A 21,543-nucleotide genomic window follows, 5' to 3' on the forward strand; every position below is an offset into this window, starting at 1 on the left:
ACCTGCAAACAAATGTTCACATTACATCTAAACATCACATAATATCAATCAACATCTGATTTACAACATATAAACGCCTGAATTTTCCCTTAATTTTGAGGGGGACTTTTTTTATCACAAAACAAGCACAATGCATTCCTCCACTTCAACCATCCAACTTTAATTCTAAAAGTCACAATCCCCCCTAAAATTACTATTACTAAAAGTACATTCAATATGTTCAATTATATATCTACTCAAATAAAGGCATTTAGACTTTCACATCCATAATTCAAGTTTACCTTCACCTCCCTCTATAGTCTTATAAACAATAAGAATATCATAAGCAAATAACATATATTAGGGAAATACCTCTTGCAAATGTCTAGTGAGAGCATCCATGAATGAAGCAAAAAAAAGAACTAGTTTTGAGTATTACAGTTAGAGATGGAAACCGTCACAAGAATCGGTACAGGAGAATACCGGCTCACCTTATTGGTGGTAGAGGCCAAGAACATCGGTGGAGACCAATAACAGTGGCGGAGGCCAAGAACGCCAGCGAATGGACGGCTGAGGTCGATGAGGAGTCATTGCAGCTAGACAACGAACATAGAATAGAATGAAAGCAAATGAGAAAGAACAGGCCAAAATGTGGAAATAGGGCTCTTTCCGGCGGACTTACCGATGGCTATTACGCTGGGTAGATTTTCGGTGACCTATATGCCGGTAATAAGTCATTGTGTATAAATACGCCGGCGAAAAATACGATGGCGAAAATGCAGATAATTTTTAGTGGATTCTACTCCGGTATATCACCGCACTAGTGAATCAACAGACGTTATATATGATGAAAAGTTACCAGTGTACTATACGTCGGTAATTATGCTGGAAGAATTTTGGTGTAATATCCGCCAGTTAAACCGTCGCTTTAAGCGACAGTTTCAGATCTGCTGGAACCTCTGCCATAAATATGTTATTTTCCTGTAGTGTTGAAAGTTTAAGATGCGCTAAGAGGGGGGTGAATTGGTGCTTTTAAAAATAATCCTAAATAGGAGTTTTGATTTTTTTTATAGATTTTTCAAACTTTTGAAATAGGTAATTTAATTTCATAATGCATAAGCTAATAATTTTAACAATAATTTCAGTGATGATGATGAAATTCTAAATTACACAACATAATATTTTTAGAAATTTACCAAGTAGTTATAACAAAAATGAGGTACAAAAAGTAAAATATGAAAAAAAAAAACACACACACTAGATTTTATAGCGGTTCGGTCAAGCCATGACCTACGTCCACTCCCAAAGTCCTCTACTCTGAGTATTGCACTAACACAAAGTGACTCTCCTTTTACTCCCTTAGTAAGGTGGAGAAACCTTTACAAACTCTATTTTACCAACCCAATGGGATAGTGGGCCAAAACTTCCTTTCACAGGCAGAGAACCTTGACTCCTTTTTCTCCCTCCTAGAAAAGGAAGAGAATCTAGAGGACTGGACCAAGAAGCCTCTCTCTCTAAAGAGTTTCCACGAGACTCACCAAGGTCATAGGAGGTGCAAGCATGCATCTAGTTTGGAGCAACCGTGTGATCCCCACACACTACTTATCCCTCACGTTCAAGCTCACTTTCTCCTTCCTCTCATAAACCTTGATTTTCTTCAAAAACTCCCTCTTAGAATTCCTCCTTCAATCGCATTCCTCTCCTCACATTATATTGAAAAAAGGTTAAAGAATTGCTTTTATAATAGGCTTAAAAAAATCCTAAAAATTTAAACTGGTCATCACTGTTCGTACAGTACGATCAATTTAAAACTAGTCCCGTATAGTACGATGTAAATAGTCATTCAAATGAACCATCCAATTCTTATGAATACATTATATAATACGATCCAGAGATCCTTCTGTATGATTTTTTTTAATTTCCTCCTTTCGTACTAGACAATTCCTAGGATAACAAAAATTCATCTGTGTCACCCATCCCGTACTGTTCTCATTGTACAATATAGTTAGTTATTTTTAGGTAAATCATCCAGTATAATATGACTATTATACAATATTATTAGTTCAAAAATTGCTTCTTTGTCTGGTATAATTCTCTGGACGGCCAAATTCATCTCTATTAGTCATTTTGTATAATCATCATCATACAATATGATTAGGTAAAAAAATGGTTTTTTTTTTTTGTACGATCTCCGGGATGACCAAATTTTTTCTCTATCAATTATCTAGTACGATCGACTATCATTAATTAAATTATGATTTGATTGACTAATCACGAAGGTTAATTTTATCATGATTTCAAATTTTTGTACAGTATAATTTGCATCGTAGTACAATTTAGCTTAAATTATCAATTTCAAAATTTTACTTAAATTAATCTTGTTGCAAGGGTTTTGATAAAGAAACAAATCATACAATACTATATATATCATACAGAACGTGAGATTTCAATTAGCCATTGAACCATTCTTTAAAACAGCTGATTGTACACTATGATTTTTAATCGCACAATACGATTAGTTCAGAAAATTTATTTTTTTCTAAAATCCCTCTCTCCTCCTGTGTGTGTGTGCATGGTCACCCAATTTAATGTACTCAAATATGGCCCAATTCAAGAAAATAGAAAACAAAAATATAGACACTTTTGACTTGACATCTTAACCAACCCAATCTTGAGTTTTTAGTCTTCTTAAGTATTGTATCTGCAATCATTAGTGCACAAAACATAGATAATATCCAACATATCTCCTAAGAAAATATAATTCAATCAATAAGATTTGTCATCATCAAAATCATAGGCTAGGAATCCTAGATTTGCAACCTTATACATTCATAAAATTGTGCATACATATTATTATGTTACTGTTATATACTACTTGCAAGCAAGATAGAAGTTATATTTATTACTAACATAGAAACATAACTCTCTCCTAGGCTCTATAATAATTCCATTAGATCGAATTCTCTTCTCTTAAACACTAAATTTACATAAGCTTCCATAATTAAATCCTCATATTATTAAATATTTTCTCTGATACCACTTTGGTAACATCCTACGATACCTCTTATCAGTAATGTAGAATGTCACAACAATAAACATAACATTCATTCTTATTATATGGTACTTTTAAGGATTTAAATAGTTTTATATAACATCCACAAATAATTGCATTTATTGAATAAACAGAAGTATCAAATAACTCCAATGACATCACACAAATATTATAGAGCCACTAAGAAATTCAGAATGTTTCATCACATTTAGAAAACTTACATATCTCAAAGGAACACATAAAAAACACTTCTAAACAAAAAACCTAAGCATTCCATAATTTGTCTAATCAATCTCAACTTTCTCCTTTCCTTTCCTATAATAACAACCAATATATAAAAAAATTGGCGAGCTTTGAGTCTCATAAAGTTATGAAAATTAAATAATAATTTAGATGCAAGATTATAAGAATTAACAGTATTGAAACTTTGAGTCTCATAAAGTTATGAAAATTAAATAATAATTTAGATGCAAGATTATAAGAGTTAACAGTATTGAAATCATAACTGAATTAAACTTGTCATTCTTTATAAAAAATAACATATATTCTTATTTAAGATTAACCTTTAATTCATTGGAAGTCTGGTCTCTTTTACCCCAACTGCTATGCATGTATCATATATGGGTCCCTTTTAACCCACCTACAATGCATGTATCATATTATTTTATAGCCAATCTTTTCTAATTTGATATTCAACATACTTCAATTATTCATAAGTCATACATATATACTTTATATTATTGCATACTTTCATAACAATCTTTCTGTCATACTATTTTCATTAAAAAAAATATGTTTACAATAGGTAAAGAATTGAACTTCTTTTCATAATATTACCAACTAAGAAAAGTTTTAAACAATCATACACGATCTTATTTCAATCTTCAATTATTCATATGGATATGCAATTTCTTGTACATGAATACTTGAATGTATGATGCTCATATTCACTAATCGAAATCCTTTTAGTGCATTTATCTGTTCAAATTAGTCAAGTGACATTGTATATATATATATATAATTTAGAATTTACATAACATACCTTCCATGACGAGCTGTCTTCTCCAATCCTCCACCTCTTACTCCTCTACATTTGTAAGTAAAATATAATCACCTCTTTTAAATTCTATAAATTTCACAATATATAACTCAAATAAATTGCATAACATAAACTTATATTTAACATAATAATTTATGTCAAAACCTACCTTCTGTATATACCCAATAAATCCTAAAATACAATTAAGTATAATTGCTTTAGAAACTTTCACCAAATTTTTAAAAATCTAAAAGATAACAATAAACATTAAAATTTCTTTCCTCCTCCTCCTTTCTTCTAATGTCCTTTTCTTCTACTCCTTTCCATTTCTCCTAATCTCCACACAGTCAATATTCCTTCAACTGATGTGCTAACTTACATAATTTTTTTTCTTTCCATAAAATGGCTCTCAACAGATCCAAAATTTCCATTTCTTCTTTTCCTGCACTATGCCGAGATCCTTCTTCTGCACTGTGCCAAACTCCTTCTACACTGTGCCAAATTTTGCTACAATTCCGTAACCCGTGCTTCTCCTCCAATGCATTGTGTCATGCTTCTCTTCCACAACACTATGCCTATTACAGCAAAAGTGCCTCAACTTTCTGCTTGCATGATTTTCTGGTTTGGCTTGGGTTAATTCCGAACATAAGGAGAATGGATGAGAGGGCCCACACTATAACTGCTTTCATAGCCTTACATCCCAAAGAAAGCATCTATTCTGAAAACTATTTTCATTTTAATAATTACAGTACTTATCTATTTACAATAATTAGCATTTATTAACCCTTTAACTTTCATGTAAGTTTTCAGGTTAGTTAAATTAATAAAAATTTATATTTTTTACCTGAAACTTTTTGGGTATTACACAATCTACTTATGCAAGGGTGGAAGAATTAAGAGAGGTATAAATAGAAGTGGAGCTATAAGGGGAATCGAGTAAGATCTTTTTCACCCAGTGTGGGTTGACCTTTGGAGGCGTAAGTAAAAGTAGAGTTATAAGCAGGCAATAGGACAAGTGCATATCATAAATCATGTGTTGCATATTTTAGTAAATGAAATAAGTTCAAGTATAAATAATATTCTGTTAATAAGTATACTCTGATGCTTTTGTGAAAGTATGAGTGATATTCTATCAGTAAGTATATTCTAACACCTATGTAAAAGTAGATGTGAAAGTGAAAGTTAATATTTATAATATTTTAATTCAATTAATAAATTTTGAAAGGTTGTTTTTTATGCATATTCAACTTTAAGATGTATTTATGTTTTTCTTCTTATAATATAAACTAATAAATAAAGTAATCCCTATATTCATGTTTCTTGATGTAAAGTTTTTTTTTTATTTATAAATATCATTTTGATCTTTTATTTGTGTACTCCAAATAAGAGCATTCAATTCTATAAGAGGACTTGTGTAAGCCTACTAATCATATGAATGCTCATTCCATATATTTTATGAATTTTTATAAAAGGGAAAGGTCAAATTGAATAGATAATAAGTAAAAAATATGTCATCCAAATTATGCTTATTTTCATATAAATGATATTAAAATCTTTTTTTTTTTACATGAAAGATGTTACATGAAAGATGTAAAAACTCCCCATAATTGAAGGAGCATTATAGCACAACAGACATAGCATCACTATGATAAGCACATCCTTAATGTTGGAGCATAGAAAGGCAGAATAATAGTGGTAAAAAGTCAGAAAGTAAAGTGCCAAAGTACTAGGGATGGATGGCTACAATGCTAGGATAAGTGCCACAGTGGGTAATAGTTACTGATAGTTGAACCAGCAAATTGATGCGATGACTGATAAGCTAACACATCAATTCGATAGCACCATGACACTACATAGGTCAGTATCACGGTGCTAGTTCAATTATTTATTAAATATATAAATATGAAGGTTATTTCCATGTAGATGTAGTGGGATTTAACAAAGCTGCTAATATTTGGCCAGATGATTGTGAGAGGCGGGGGGGGGGGGGTAGAGTAAGAGTGAGATAGAGGGAGAGTAAGCCCATGAAATCAATTTCAAGGGAAGGAGAGGAATAGTAGAGTAAGAGTGAGATAGAGGGAGAGTAAGCCCATGAAATCAATTTCAAGGGAAGGAGAGTTTATAATCTATTTGTAAAAGAACTTAATGGAAACTATTTTTCCTTAATTGACTTATATTGTTGTTTTATTTAAAATAAATGGTATTTTAGCTATTTTAATTTGTATAGCTTGCCAAAATCATATTTCTGGGCTTATGTTATGTTAAAACTAAATTTGCTTAAGATTAGATTTGAATTGTAAAGATTTTAAATGTTGTTTTAATTCCTTCATGCTTAATTTAGTTTACATGGAGGCCTTTCTTAAACTTAAAATTTAGTGTGATTTTTAGCCTCAACGAAAGAATAATGGAACAAATAGGGGAGTTAAAATGAGATTTTATCATGCGTAGACATATTGGATAGAATCTTAAAATCTTAAGGTGATATAATCATTGTATTTGAGAGAAATCTCAACTAGACACTCCAACAAGCTTGTCAGAGATGAGGAGTATTTTATTCCTTGATTCACAACAATATTATGAGAAATCTATTTTCAGCTTGCATGAGTTTTTAACTATCATAGTTTCAAACATAGAGAGAGAGAGAGAGAGAGAGAGAGAGAGAAAATAGTTTAAATTTCAAAACATATTTTATAGTTTTCTTTAGCACAATCTTAATATTTAACCAATAAAATAAATTTACTAATTCATGCAAGCAATACTAGAGTGAACTTAGGGTAATTTCAATCCTCATGGGAATGTTATTATACTCATTACTCTATTACTTTACATGACATGTACACTTGTATAAAAGTATTTTTACACATATAATTGTCTTTTTGAAGTGTAGTAGTGGCTGTTGATCAAATTTTTTGCACTGCTGTTGGGGATCTGGAATAACTATCTTTATATTCACTTTATATTGTTCAAAGAATTAATGGTTTAATTTTATCATTATCCTAGTTTATCATGCTCTTTATTAATATTATTATTTATTTTTATTACATTCTATATATTGTTGCATTGTGAAATTGTTCAATTGTGTATTGATTAATATTTTCATTTAGTAGTTGTTGTTGTTACTGTACGTATAGTAGAGCATTGGGGATCGATTGGCTCTTTATATGTTTCGACTACATTAATGTTTTTTTTTTTCATTTCTCACACTTAGCTGAGCTTGATCAAGGAGAATTGGGACCCCAATTAGCCTATTGGGCTGCCTGTTATTAGTTTTTTGTGTCCCCCTTCTTGTTGGATTAAGATAAATTCAGATGCCTTAATTCTCAATATTAATAGTGTTGGTTTGGCTGTGGTGATTATAGATGATAAAGGAAAGTTATTTGCTACTAAAGGGACTGAAGTAGTTTAGTGGGATGTCAATACTGCAGAATTTATTCTGGTTTAGAGCTTTAAAGAAGCTATAAAAGAATGGATGTATGATGTTGAAGACTTAATTGTGGAAAGTGATAATCAAACTGTTGTTTATTGGCTCCAAAGGTCCATGGGGGGTCAAAGCAATAATGGGAGGAAGTTATCTCAAGTTGATCTCAGCTTCCTTATATAGTTCAAGAAATTTTTATTTCACCATATTCCAAGAGAAAGATAATAAGGTGTTGAACTTTGTGCTTCAGTTGATATATATATATATATTGGAAAGATGTAAATGATAGGACTACTCTTCTTTTTTATAAGTTTTGAGGGATGATAGTGATAGGTCTTAATAATTCTTGTCCTTTGTAATATTCTATTTCTTTTCATCAATATAATTATAAATATCATAGTAGAGCACAATTAGGAGAAGTATTGTTTGATCTTGAGATAGAAAAAAAATTAAAAAGTTAAAAAGAAATAAAAAATACTTAGAAATGGTTAACCCAATCCAAGGAAAGAACCAACCTAGACCACTTAGAGAATATGCAAATCCCATGATAGAAGGCATTCAACAAAGCATTAATAAGCCCAATATCCAAGCTAAAAATTTTGAGCTAAATCATGTTGTCATTCAAATGGTACAAAATTCAAGCTTCTTAGAAATTTATGCCACATTGAAGTATAATGAGGTCTCCAATGACACTTTTAGACTTAGATTGTTCATGTTGTTCTTAAGGGATTAAACTAAGATGTGGTTGAACTCCTTACCCCCATGCCCAATTATCACATTGAATGATTTAGCTCATAAGTTTCTAGCCAAGTATTTTCCTTCTTTCAAAACAGTAAAACTTAAGAATGATATTACCTCATTCACTCAATTAGATAGAGAATTAATTAATGAAGCTTGGGAGAAATTTAAAGATCTACTTAGGAAGTGTCCATACTAACTTTCTTGATTTTCTGATCATCCAAACTTTTATAATGGACTTATAAAATCTCTTAGATTAATTATAGATGATGCTATTACAGGTACTTTGATGTCCAAAGTTTTCTATGAAGCATGTGCCTTGATTGAAGAAATGACCATCAATAATTTTCAATAGCCTTTTAAGAGAGTGAACATATAAAAGTGGCTAGTGTATATGAATCAGATGTCTCATCTATTTTGACTGCACAAGTAAATGTTATCTTTAGGAAATTAGATAATATTAGATTTCTTACATCTCAAGGGACACCCATGTTAGTAGTGGAGAATATCTATGGAGCATCTAGTGACCCAAATGCTTCAGGGGTTGAATCCTTAAATGCCATTAATAATAAATAAATTAACCCTTATTCTAACACTTGCAATCTAGGTTGGAAGAATCATCCCACTTTTTAATTGAATAATAATCCTAATGTGGGTAGTAATTAAAACTCTAGCCAACCCAACAAAGTAGGAACCTGGAACCTACCTCAACAACAAAATTTAAAACCCAAGGCCTAATTATGCCCTTGGATGTATTGCTAACAATTAGTTTAAGGATAAAAATCATTCTCTAGAAGACCTAGTTTTGTAAATGGGGACCTAATAACAGAGTCAAGCTGCTACTATAAGAAATATTAAAAATTAATTAGGGTAGTTAGCTAGTTCCATAAATAATAGACCCCATGATGTCTTGCCTAGAAATATAGAGTTAAACCTTAAGAACAAAGGTAAGGAGTAGTGCAAAGCTATTCAATTGAGGATTGAGAGAGAGTTAGAAGAGGTTAGGAATAAAGATCAACTTGAGGGGGAGACATCTATAGAAGCAGCTGTAGAACTCACCAATCCTTAAGAAAAACTTTAACCTCATAAGGAAGTAGAAAAATGCATTAGAAAGATTGTTGAGAGAGCACCACCATCATTTTCCTGGACGGTCCAAGAGACAGGAATTACTTGAGATCATGTTAGCTATGAATAGTTGGCAGGAGTAGCTCTTCCATTTAGTGGCTGATAGAGACAGAAAGGTTATATAGCATTACTAGTTACTGCACAAATCATTTGATAAATTTCTAATTTTTTGAAGCTAATGCAACTTTCATCGGCCTTATATTTTGTAAGGTGTTTGTGGCGAATAATTGCTATCAAAAAGATAAATAATGTTGAATGCTTATTTCATCAATTTTAAGACTTTCTGCGAGTCTGAGAACAATGAGCATCGAATCGTCATTTTTTCTTTCTTTCTTTCTTTCTTTTAACCATATCTCGCATTGCAACTCACATTTTCCATGCATTGTCTTCACATGAAATAAATTATGTCCTATCTAAATTCAAGATAAACCAATCATAGACTTGCAGTATAGAAAGCAAATAAAAACCAATCGCCTTCCTTGAGCTATGTTTATCATTTGGTTCCAAATATCTTGCTACATGAACCAGTAAAATTTTATTATAAACAAAGCTCCACTTTTATTCAAAATTTATAAACCTTACTGTGGAAGAAGGATTTCTTCAATTATGTTATATCATACAAGCCAACTCTATGGTAAAATTGCTGCCAAATGCTGGTGAAATTTTGAGGGGATTCTCATATAACTTGAGGCCCTCAGCATGTCCAGGAAGTAGATCTCTTGATGAGTGGCTTCATTGCCTTATCTTCCTCAAGGGAAATCATTCCCAAATGTGAGGGATCTTCCAGCATCATCTTGGCCACAAGATAGCCTGCAATAGACCATGTTTGGAACTTTCTAGCCTGCTTTCCTATAAACCTGCCAAGCTTTCCATCATAATATTCAGGCCAGGAATCTTTCAGAAGCCGGATCTCAGCGAGTTCTATTGCTCGTCGAGCTATCTGCGGCCGACCAGTCTTGATGCAAGCTGCGGTGAGCAGCCATAGAAGCACTGCAGAAAACAATGGAGAAATGATCACAAAAATAAATGCAATAGTTGTAATACGCATCTCTTTAAACTCACCAGCCTCAGTGGCAAAGTCATTATTCATATTGGATATCTGAATGAAAAAGGGTCTTAGTTGATCAATATAAGATTCAAATGTAATATTGATGGATGAGACAGTAAAAACCTTCTAGGGCACTAATTCAGGCATGTTTTTTTGAGACATATAGTTTGAAAATATAGCTCCGCGAATTTACTAATTTAGGAGTGCTTTCGGTTATGGATTTTTGTTTTGATAAGTTTAAAAAGATTCCAAGGTTTTAGCTGTCGCTTCATTCTTTAGCATCAATTATATTTTCAATGAGTTATGAATAATTTTTTTAGCAAAACAAACATGAAAATACAATAAGTTATTGAACAATGAATATAATTTTGATAATAATAATAATAAAAAAAGAATGTGCTTAAAAATAATCTTTAAATTTTCTAGAACTATAACGCCTATTTTCCACACTCAATCCTAATCACCCGCGTATCCTAACATAAATAAACCAAGCCAATCGTTAGAAACATTTTACCCCGACTAAGATGTATCAAACACTAGCCCAGATACTATTTCCAACTGAAGACAACCGTCCTACCAAAGACTTCCATACAACTCACTATCATCTCACCATCCATCTTACCTGCAAGCCGAACCATGTCCACCAGCCCAGCACCTTTATGCATGCATGCATGTTCTCAACAGCCTGACACCTCCTTGCCATTGCCATCACCTACTGCCCAACACCATCTTGCCCAGCACTCACCTATCGGATCCCGCCTACCAGCTCACGTTCAATGACCGTTCCCATATACCCATGATTTATTGCTAGCTAATTTGCATCACCCGCACAGATCAATGCCTGTTTGACACCTAAGCCCTGCCATCCCGCAGGCTTACCCAATGAGCCACTATCACTCAATAGCCTACAAAGCCATCCACCGCTAGACAAGTCTCATTAAACATTAGGGTTTAACATGTGTCCCTTGATGCCTGTAGTATGGCCCAATGCATGTCCCCGCTTGATAACCCATCAAACGTCACGAAAATGACAAGTGTCCTCCCTATCTGCCTAGCCCAACATGTTTGTGCATGTTTACTTCTTGTTATCAACGCTATTAGGCAGGTCATGTTCTCCTTACATATATAGTGGTCTTTTTAGAGTTTCCCATAAGTTGAAATTTTTGGTTAAGACAACAAACTCTGTGTAAGCTCTTATTTCCCCTTCTCATATACTCCCCTCCCTAACTAGGAGAAGACCCGAGATGGTTTTTTGTTTTTTTTTTTTTTTTTTTTTTTTAAATGTAGTATATTTCCCCTTCACACAGTGGATGTAGGATGCAAAGCCAAATTACATAACCTTTTAGTTCTTTGTAACGATGTGATTATCTCCATCCACCTCTCATTTTCGCCCTCTAGCACCACTAGTGGTTGGTGGGTCCTATGGTCTCTCTTTCTCTCACTCTTAGGTTTTGTTTGGGACAACTTTCTCTTTACTTTCTAAAACATCTTTCTAGTACAAATTTCTAATTTAAGAATTTTTTTAACTAAAAAACTATTTTAGAAATCATTAAGAAAGCAATCCCAAAGGAAGCCTTAGTCTCTAAATCACCTCTTAAGAAAAGAATTTTGAACTATGTAAGAAAATGTTAGTAAATCATTAAATAACACCATACAACATTTATTATCTTCAAATTAATATTGAGCTACACATGAGTTACATGAGTTCATGAGGTTGACAAAATGAACTATCAAGGTGGCATCCCGCAAGATGGCTGACAGTGACTCAAAACCAAAAAAAAAAAAGCCAAAAACATTGTATGAGGTCATAATGGCCTCAAATATCACCACATGATCAACATCACTGGTGTTGCACCAGAAACTTTACAGGGAAAGAATCCTGAATTTGACATTATCCATGATTTTTAAAGAAAATGCGGTGCCCCACCCCACCCCTCCCTTAATAGAGGAGCCATGTTGCAAGAGGTACAAGCCAATTCAATTGGCATGACATGAACTATGCCAGATGAGGTTGCCGCCTCTTCCTGTTTACCCCACACTTTTTAGCCTCCAGGTTGAGTGTCTTGGGCGGATAATGGTCAACATCACAAGGATGAAGCAGATATAAACTAACAGTAATTTTTCAGATGCCCCCTATCATCCAACAAAATATGGGTCTTCCGCTTCCTTGTTGCATGATATGCTCATACAGACACGAATTTGTCATCTACTATTAATTAGTATATGCTTTAAAAATGAGTATTTAAAACATCATGTTATTGGTATCATGTCAGTTTTTCTACTTGTTCCTTTTGCCAAATTCAATAAATGAACTAAATTAAAATCAAAAGTAATCAAGTTGCAAACTGAAAGGAGAACCTAACCATTTGAACAAGGTTGGGTTTGCCCTTTAACAGAGTAAATGTGCATCGCTAGCGTCAATATTTCTGTTTTACAACCTTCTTGCTTTTATGTGAAATACCTCTGTTTGTCTCTTGGTATCTGTATGCAATAATAATTTTTAATTTTTATGATGGAACAGATTTGGACAAACAAATCCAGGTCCTACGAGGATTCAGATAAGGAACGTACAGATTAAAAAAGATAATAACAGTAGAGTGCTGGCTAAGGAGAACAGTAAGAGGTTAGATATGGCCAATATTATCATTTAGTAAAACAATGGCAATTTAGGAATCGTAAAAAAAAAGGATTTAGATCAGACGAAGAATTTTATTACAAGGTGCATGCTCTATAAGACTAGCCTAGAGCTTGCGCTTGATGACAATATGCCAAAAATTTCAATCAGCGCTTTATTTATTTATTTATTTATTGAGTTCTTTAAAACTGCTCCACCATTTATCAAACTAAGGCTAGAAAATTGCAACTTATATCAAATTAAAATGATAAAAAAACCTCTAACCTGGCCAGGATCCCCCGTTGTGGTAACTCCATCTTGTATTCTTGGGATCGTAGCCAGTGACAGTCATCCATGCATGGCCCTCAAGGGCAGGGTAAGTAATCTTCATAGGCATTTCTCCAACCAGCTCTTCCCAACGCGCTTCAATGAGATCCATTATAGCCATGGACTGCTCAGGAGTAGCAAGTGATGATAAAATAGCAACACAATTACCAAGGGCAAACCATCTGAAGTCCATCCTTGCTGGACTGACATTTCCAACAAAGTAACCACCGCGATTAGGCATAAAGTCAAAAACCCATTCTGGGATTGAGTTCGGAATAACATTAAATTTGTTGACTGCTGTGTGAGAATACTCCTCTGTTTTATAACGATAAATGTCATTTAGCTGCTGGAAATCGATCCAAAAGTAACTTCTCATGTGATAACTCAAAGCATGCAAACGCTTCACAATTCGCTCAACACATTCCTTCCCTTCAGCATCATATTTGAGCATTATTAAAGCGCATCGCAATGCCATGAAGAAAAGGGCTTGAATCTCAATTGGATACCCATAGACGCCCTAGAATTTGAATTTTAATATAAATCATTAGATGGAGCAAAATTGAAACACAAGACCCCAGTAGCATCTCATCGATAAATTATCATTTCGCTAAACAAAAGACAAGAACATGTTAAAAAGTAGAACTACCACAGTTGGAGGAAGAACGGCTATCAATATGTATTCAAATAATTATTTGATTGTTGTGCTTCAAAAATTTAATTTCAATCTAACGTATGACATTGAAAATCTAAGAATATATTGAGGAACTTTCAATCCTTTTGTACTTTAAAGTAGCCTTTTGTAGGTGGGATTTCTATTACTGTGAGTGATATTATTGCCCGTATGCTTCCATTTTCCATTACTAGCGCAAACAATTGCAACATGGAACATATAACTAAAGATGAAATCAGAAGTGCTTTTGGAGTACATATACGCTTTAGTACGTTTAAAAATCAACTTGTTAAATTTTTTTTTGGTCACATATGGCAAACTAATGAATACACACCTGCTCTTCTAGGAGAGTACCATAGTTTGACTCTCAGTGAAGAGTTCTTATGGCTCGAGGATGTTGACGCAGCACAAAGCACTCATAAAAAATGCAACCCAAGACTAACAATATTCTAGTCCAAGTTGATTTGAGATTGAGCTAGTTAATCTGTATTTTCATTATTAAGAATATCTTTTATTAATTAATTATATTATATTGAAATAATTCTTTTATAAGGATTATCTTTTTAAAATTAGATGATAAAATTTATCTATTTTTAAGGACTTATCTTAATTTACAATTTCAATTAATTTAAATGCCACTCTATTATTTTTAATGGGACTAAGATGAATTAAATTGAAGATGATTCCTCCTATTCCTCTCTCCTCTCTTTGCTTGCCTTTACAATTCCCTCTTCCTCTCTCTAGAATAAAAATATTCCTTATTCCCGAGACACCCATGATTATTTGTCTCTTTCTCTCACACTCTATCTAATAATTTCATGCTTTAAAGACTCATTTGCTATATCCTTGCATCAACTCCTCGTAGCCTCAAATCCTTCCTTAGGAATCTCCCTTCAACAAAGACTTCTCCCCCTTTTCCCTCAAGAATCTATTTGATATGTGATGATGCAACGATATTCTTCTTGTATAAGAGATTTTAAGAGAATAGATAAGAAAAGACGTCCATTGAACATAAATCTTATCTCGACTTACATAAAATACTCATAAGAAGTTATATTATTAAGATCAAATTAAAATAAAGTAGAGAATTTGAGATGATCAATCTTTCAAATGAAATGGATTCCTGAAAAACAATTACACTCAATGAAATTGTTAGATTGGCCCAAAGATCGACTGAACCGGTCCCTCCTCGACCGGTACTTTTCTACAGGAGGTGGGCCAAAGGGGGGGAGCATGATAGGGGGCGGACACATGGCTGGGGCCCACATATTGATTGTGGCAATGGTTTACGAGAGAAAATTCAAAATTAAGGCCTGTTTAGGGATTAAGTAAATGTATTTTGCTTTTAAGTAATTTCTTTCTTACTAGGGTTAGGGTTATCTTGAATTTGAATCTGAAATTTAAGATCTTGGTGTAGTTTTGGGCTCTAGACTACGGCTAGAGATTGGAGAGCTGAATCTTCCTCTCGAATTGAAGATTCCTTATATCGAGTCATTTCTTTTCATCCCTTATTGAATTTGAAGTGCTATTTTTGCAATTTCTCTACAGATTTTTGTAAAATCTGCATGTTGTTTTGCTTAATTTCTCTGAAATTTAGCAAGTTTTTTCTGTTTTGATTACTATTTCCTATCAAATTGATATCAAAGCATGTAGATCTAAGGAGTACTGGCCAGAAGGAAAGTGAAAGTTTTGGAGGGAGAATTAGGTCAACTAAAATATAATTTTGAAGAAAAAATTTCTTATTTTCAAAATCAATTCGCATCCGTCCATGAAAGATGAATGGAAGGTTTGCAGTAGTGGAATACACGTTAAGGAAGTTGCTTGAAGTTAAACACAACCCGGTGACATCTGAAGCTAAGGAAACCAACGACGGCCATGAAAAAGGTGGAAACCCTAACATGTTTAGGGGAAGGTAAAATCCAAAAGTGTAGATTCTGGAGGGAGGAGACGGGATGCCTCCACTAGAGCTGCTTTCTAGGGAGGAGATAAGTATCGGGTATGAACGAAGGGGTGTAATTTAGCCATAAGGGGTGAGGATTACGATCGTCAGTGGTAATTCTGAAAAAAGGAGATCGCACTTTAAAGAAGGATTTGGGTTTGAACGCTGAAGGGAAGATCATGACACATTGGGAGCACCTCCTTTGCGAGAAATGGGTGGCTTTGGAGGGTTCAGGGGAAACGGAAGTGACCCGAGAGTAAGGAAGTTGAAGATGCCTATCTTTGAGGGCGAAGATGCACATGGGCGGATCTACAAGGTAAAGAGATACTTTGCCGTCAATGGGTTGACAGAGGAGAAATTGATAGCGGCTGAACTCTGTTTGGAGGGGAAAGCATTGGCTTGGTATCAATAGAGGGAGATGAGGCGACCCATTCGGAGTTGGAGGGAGTTCAAGGACTATTTACTAGAACGTCTCCAAACTAATAAGGGAGGAGACTTCTATGAGCAATTCTTTGCCCTAACATAGGAGGGGACCAAGGAAGAGTGCCATAATAGGTTTGAGTACCTTACCAGTAGGCTGGACCGACTTTCTTAGACAGTGCTAGAGGAAAACAACATGAAGAGGCTTAAATCAGAGATCCAAGCAGTTGTTAGAGTGATAACGGCCACGTGACTTGGGGGAGGCCATAGAGCTAGCACAGTTGGTTAAGGACCATAAGTATCTGAAGAGGGGGGCTAGGAGTAGTAGTTATCAGGGGGAAGGGTTATACAGGATGACCACCATCGTCTTAGCTCCCAAGGGATCCGCACCGGGAAGTCTGCGAGAAGAATCAAAAGAGAAGACGAGAGGAGTGGGATTTGGGGGAAATTTCAAGAAGCTCACTGAGCAGTTGCAGGAGAAATGGGCAATGGGGTTGTGCTTCAGATGTGAGGAGAAGTACATGTTGACCTATAATGCGGAATACAAAAAAAAATCTTATACCTGCCCGAATTGCACGTCATCGCCATCTCGTGCACGTTTGAGGTCGCGTCACTTCTTCGCACGTCTCCGCTCACGGTTAAATGCCGAAGAGATGAAAGTCACTGGGTGGAGTGATTCCATTCGGTCCCCTCTCGCGAAATCCCCTGCCCTAGCCCAAGACCTCCTTCAACGACGTTCTCTCCCGTTGAGTCGGAAGCCACGACACTTTGATCGGGAGTTAGGGAGGGAGCTCTACTCGCTGTGAAAGCAACTTTCTTCCTTCAGCGTGCGTCTCCGCTCACGGTTAAATGCCGAAGAGATGAAAGTCGCTGGGTGGAGTGATTCCATTCGGTCCCCTCTCGCGAAATCCCCCTGCCCTAGCCCGAGACCTCCTCCAACGACGTTCTCTCCCGTTGAGTTGGAAGCCACGACACTTTGATCAGGAGTTAGGGAGGGAGCTCTACTCGCTGTGAAAGCAACTTTCTTCCTTCAGCGTGCTCCTTCGGCTCCTTAATGGTTATCGTTCAACTCCACACCTTCAACGACCTTCCCATCCCGTCGGTTCGAAAGTTCTGACATTTTAATCGGACAAAACGACGGGAGCTTGCTCGATATAGAGGAAATTTTCACCCTTACACACAATTCTTCGGCTCCTTCGTGTTTTCCGACTTTGCTCCCTTCAACGACTCCTTCCTATCCGATCGAAAGTCACGACATTTTGATCGGACGGAACAACGGGAGCTCAGTACTTCTTGGGCTCCTTGGTCGCCGATAGACTTCGCTCATTCAACAACTCTCCCTTCCTGTTTGGATTGGAAGTCACACATTTTGAGGGAGAACCACCTATACGTGCTCTTGTAGCACAGTAAGAGGGAGCTCAGTGCGACGCATACGGCGAGGTGGGTAAGCCCTATACACACTCTTGTAGCGTGGTGGGGAGACACTGGTGTTCTTGTACGGGTACTGTTGAAGGCCCCATACACGCTCTTATAGCGTGATGGAATGAAAAGATGTACGGTCGCAGTGTCTAAGGACACCTAGCATACACGCTCGAGTAGCGTGGTGGGAAGGCCCGGCTCCCCTACTTTCCCCAAAACGGGGGATATGCCGGGGTGCTGCCGAAATTTTCACTGAAGTGCACAAAGCCTGAACAATAAGATCTCATTTGGGAAACAATGCAGAAGACCCATACTTGGACATGAACCAAATTACAAGAAATGGAATCCCAAATCCTAAAATGCACAATCAAGATCAAAATTCAAATGTCAAATAACAATTCAATGCATTCGAACAAATATAAGAAAACAAGCAGGGGACTCGTGACGAACAGGACCTCGATGCATACAAACAATGAACAATAGTCAATTCACAGTATCTGAACAATCACAAAAAAATCTCAATTATCAAAACCTATGAATATATGAGATAACGTACATAATGGATGATACTGATGAATGCAACAGACTCCTATGACAATCCCTACAATTGCCTGTAGATTGAGATGGCAATGCTGGCACTTGATAGTGGAGGATCCGTCCCTAAAAACAAATGCAATCATTAATACCACATGAGATTGGTGAAAGGTGAATGTGATGTAGGGACAACGGCTCTTCTATGAATATCTTCTAGGAGATCGTAGTGGATACAATGGGTTCCCTGCAAATGAATACGAGCCGCTTGTGGATAACAACAGTGGATATATCATAGGTACAACGAATCACTGTGGGCACAAGTATAGATGTCACCCACAATAATGGTGATTGAGATGTTGCAAATTATGTCGGGTATTAAGGCAACTTGATGTATGAAAAAGGACACATCCTGGCAGGACGGAAGGGATGGTTGAACAAATTAGAACTAAACTTCCTGGTATTCCAAAGTTTCTTCTTGGTTCTAACCTTAGGAAGGAAATGACTCTAGTATCCAGAAACACCAGAAGTAATAAGTCTACTACACTAAAGAGCTTGAAAGAGTCCATTTCAAAGCAACTGTTACAAACTTCAAAAAGAACTCCACGGTGAATGAGAAAGGGGGAGTCAACATCAAGATAATGGGATGCCTCGTGACATCCAGGTACCGCCACCGGATCCGCAACACTCGTACCAGCGGACAGAAGGCATGTATAAGCTCTCAAATGAGATGTTGTGTATTCAAATGGCAATTACCTGCACAACTAAATTATTTCAAAATACCACTACACGTGCAATATAGTTTGTATACACATAGGTACACGAGGTGTATGTCCAATCAATGAAACATCAAATACCCGCATGGGCCCCGGCGAGCATGTTATTGGTACACACGTAACGTCTAGGGATGCTATGCAGGTCAACAAATTTAAATCCGATCATCCTAATAAGGTAAAAAGGAGTCGACAAGGTTTAATTATAAAATGCCCCCGAACACTCGTATGGGCCCCGGCGAGCGTGTTATTCGTACACACGTGACGCCTAGGGATGCTGCGCGGGTTGATAAGTGAATTCAAGTTCGAACCCGATCCTTCTATGTAGATCAATAGAAGTCTACATGGTTCGAACCTTCAAACAAATATACAGTTGTGGGGACCGGTATATTTGTTTTAATACATTCATATTAGTCCCTCAAGGCCTATAATCAAGAGAATTCAATAAATAAAGGCACAAAGCCTACGAAACTCGATCCTCCTAAGCAAGTAGATGGGAGTAGACAGGGTTCAAACCATCGGATAAATATACGGTCACGAAGTTGACTGGAATATTTATTTTATACATTCATATTAGGCTTTCAAGGCCTTTAACAAAGAAAATTCACAAATAAGGACACAAAACCTATGAAACCCGATCCCTTATCGGCAAGTTGATAGGGTCAACAAGGTTCAAGCTTCAAATGGAAATAACCTCAAACACCCCGATGATGGCCGTGTTGAATGAAGATCTCAACTGGAGGGATTTACAAATATTTTCAAATGCCACTCTACTACTCAAAAATAAAAAAATCCCAAAAGTTTAAATATTTAAAATTGAAATAAACCCATTAACCACTTAAAGCAAAAACTCATATACCCTCTGCAACAGTTTGTTGAGGTGGACAAATTAGAATATAAATTCAGCTCACAAAGAGCTAATGCCTAGACAAAAATATCACTATGATTCATTCTCAAACAATCTCCTTCCAGTAAGGACGTGGTACGTGTCCTCTAACCGGCGATTTTGAGGCCAAATGGCATCGCAGGATAAACGGTTATAACCCGGGGCCCTCTGAACCGAGTGGCTTTACCGCCAAATGACACCACGAAATACCGGTTATGGTCAGAGCCAATACGCTCATTAGTGGCATTAAATTCTTGAGATATGAATCAATAGAATATGATCGATAGGGCACAAAGCCCTCTGTTAGCTAAGGTGGATTCAAATTTATTCTCTTAGGCAAATATTCACCCCATGTCTACAAGGTCCCCTTGGACGAAGCAACCCATAGCTGCCGACAAAGATCCTTCTGTCAGGTTGGGTCGATTACCCCCTCTGACTATGTAGACCAAGGACCATGATAGCCTGGGATGACGGAACCATGGGATCTTGATCGGGTCTATCATCCATTCCCCTACCATCCGCTTTAAGTGAAAGATGGTGTCATTTCTATTTAAATATCAAATCTTCTAACCCAAATTTCAAATCCAAACCCAACTCTTCAATACCCAAATACATGCTGCTATTATATGCCAGATAATACGTATTTCTACGTATATAATTGATGACTAGCCTTAATCGAAAGTTCTCTCTCGTTATTGGGAGGGGTAATTAACTATAGGGGCTTGCACCTATAGGAAACCAGAACTCAGTTCATAAAGTCCTCGCAAAAGAGGGCGAAATCTCTGGGTAGTGTCTTATCTTTAAACCCATCTGCCTTCCAAAATTTACCCCGGAACTTATTCCGTTAAGACTTCCCTCGCCAAATAAAAAGAAAATAACAGAGCGAGCAGAGGCTGGGGCTGAATTTTCGGAGCCCACAGTACACGCTAAGGCATAGGTGTAAGGACCGAACTCTTCAAGTTCTCACCGTCTGTGATGACGAGGATGCTGAGGAAGGAGGTGAGAGTAGGTTGGTGGTGGGAGAAGAGGGGATGTTGTATCTAGATATGGCAGAAATCTCTCTGAACTCAGTGGTGGGATTCACCCCAAATCACATCATGAAATTAAATGAAGAGATAGCTGACAGAGAAGTGGTGGTGCTGATCATAGTGAGGCTACCCATAATTTCATCTCCAATCAGATTGTAGATCTGTTGGGGGTGAAATTAGTGGACACCAGAGGATATGAGATGATAATGGGCACGGGGAAGGTGGAGATGGGTAGAGGAGTGTGTATAGTAGTACTGTTGAAGATTCAGGGGATTCAGGTGAGGGGGGATTTTCTTTCATTAGAGTTAGGAGCACTGACGTCATCTTGGGGATGTAGTGATTGCAGACCTTGGGGGGATACCAAGGTCAATTTGGAAGTACTAAGGATGGAACCGGTGGTGGGGGGGAAAGAGGATGGTGATTCAGGGAGATGCAGGGCTGTCCAGGGCTGGGGTGTCTCCCAAATCTATGATCAAGACCATACAGGAGGTGGGAGGAGGGTTCTTGGTGGAATTATAGTGCTTGGAAGGGGTCAGA

At 36.3% G+C, this 21,543-nt stretch overlaps 1 protein-coding gene across 1 annotated transcript in view; it reads right to left on the reverse strand.

Annotated features, from left to right (window-relative positions):
* Positions 1-9,800: 9,800 nt before the first annotated feature.
* LOC110105828 (probable alkaline/neutral invertase D) overlaps positions 9,801-21,543 on the reverse strand; it is a 29,685-nt gene continuing 17,942 nt past the window's right edge. Inside the window, exons 3-4 of the mRNA XM_020835477.2 lie at positions 13,299-13,857; positions 9,801-10,341 (exon numbers count right to left, since the gene is read on the reverse strand). Of these exons, the coding sequence (XP_020691136.1) occupies positions 10,046-10,341; positions 13,299-13,857 (855 nt within the window). The 3' untranslated portion in view covers positions 9,801-10,045. The remainder of the gene's footprint in view (positions 10,342-13,298; positions 13,858-21,543) is intronic.

The sequence above is a fragment of the Dendrobium catenatum genome, unplaced genomic scaffold (genome assembly GCF_001605985.2).
Source record: "Dendrobium catenatum unplaced genomic scaffold, ASM160598v2 original_scaffold_266825, whole genome shotgun sequence".
NCBI lineage: Eukaryota > Viridiplantae > Streptophyta > Magnoliopsida > Asparagales > Orchidaceae > Dendrobium > Dendrobium catenatum.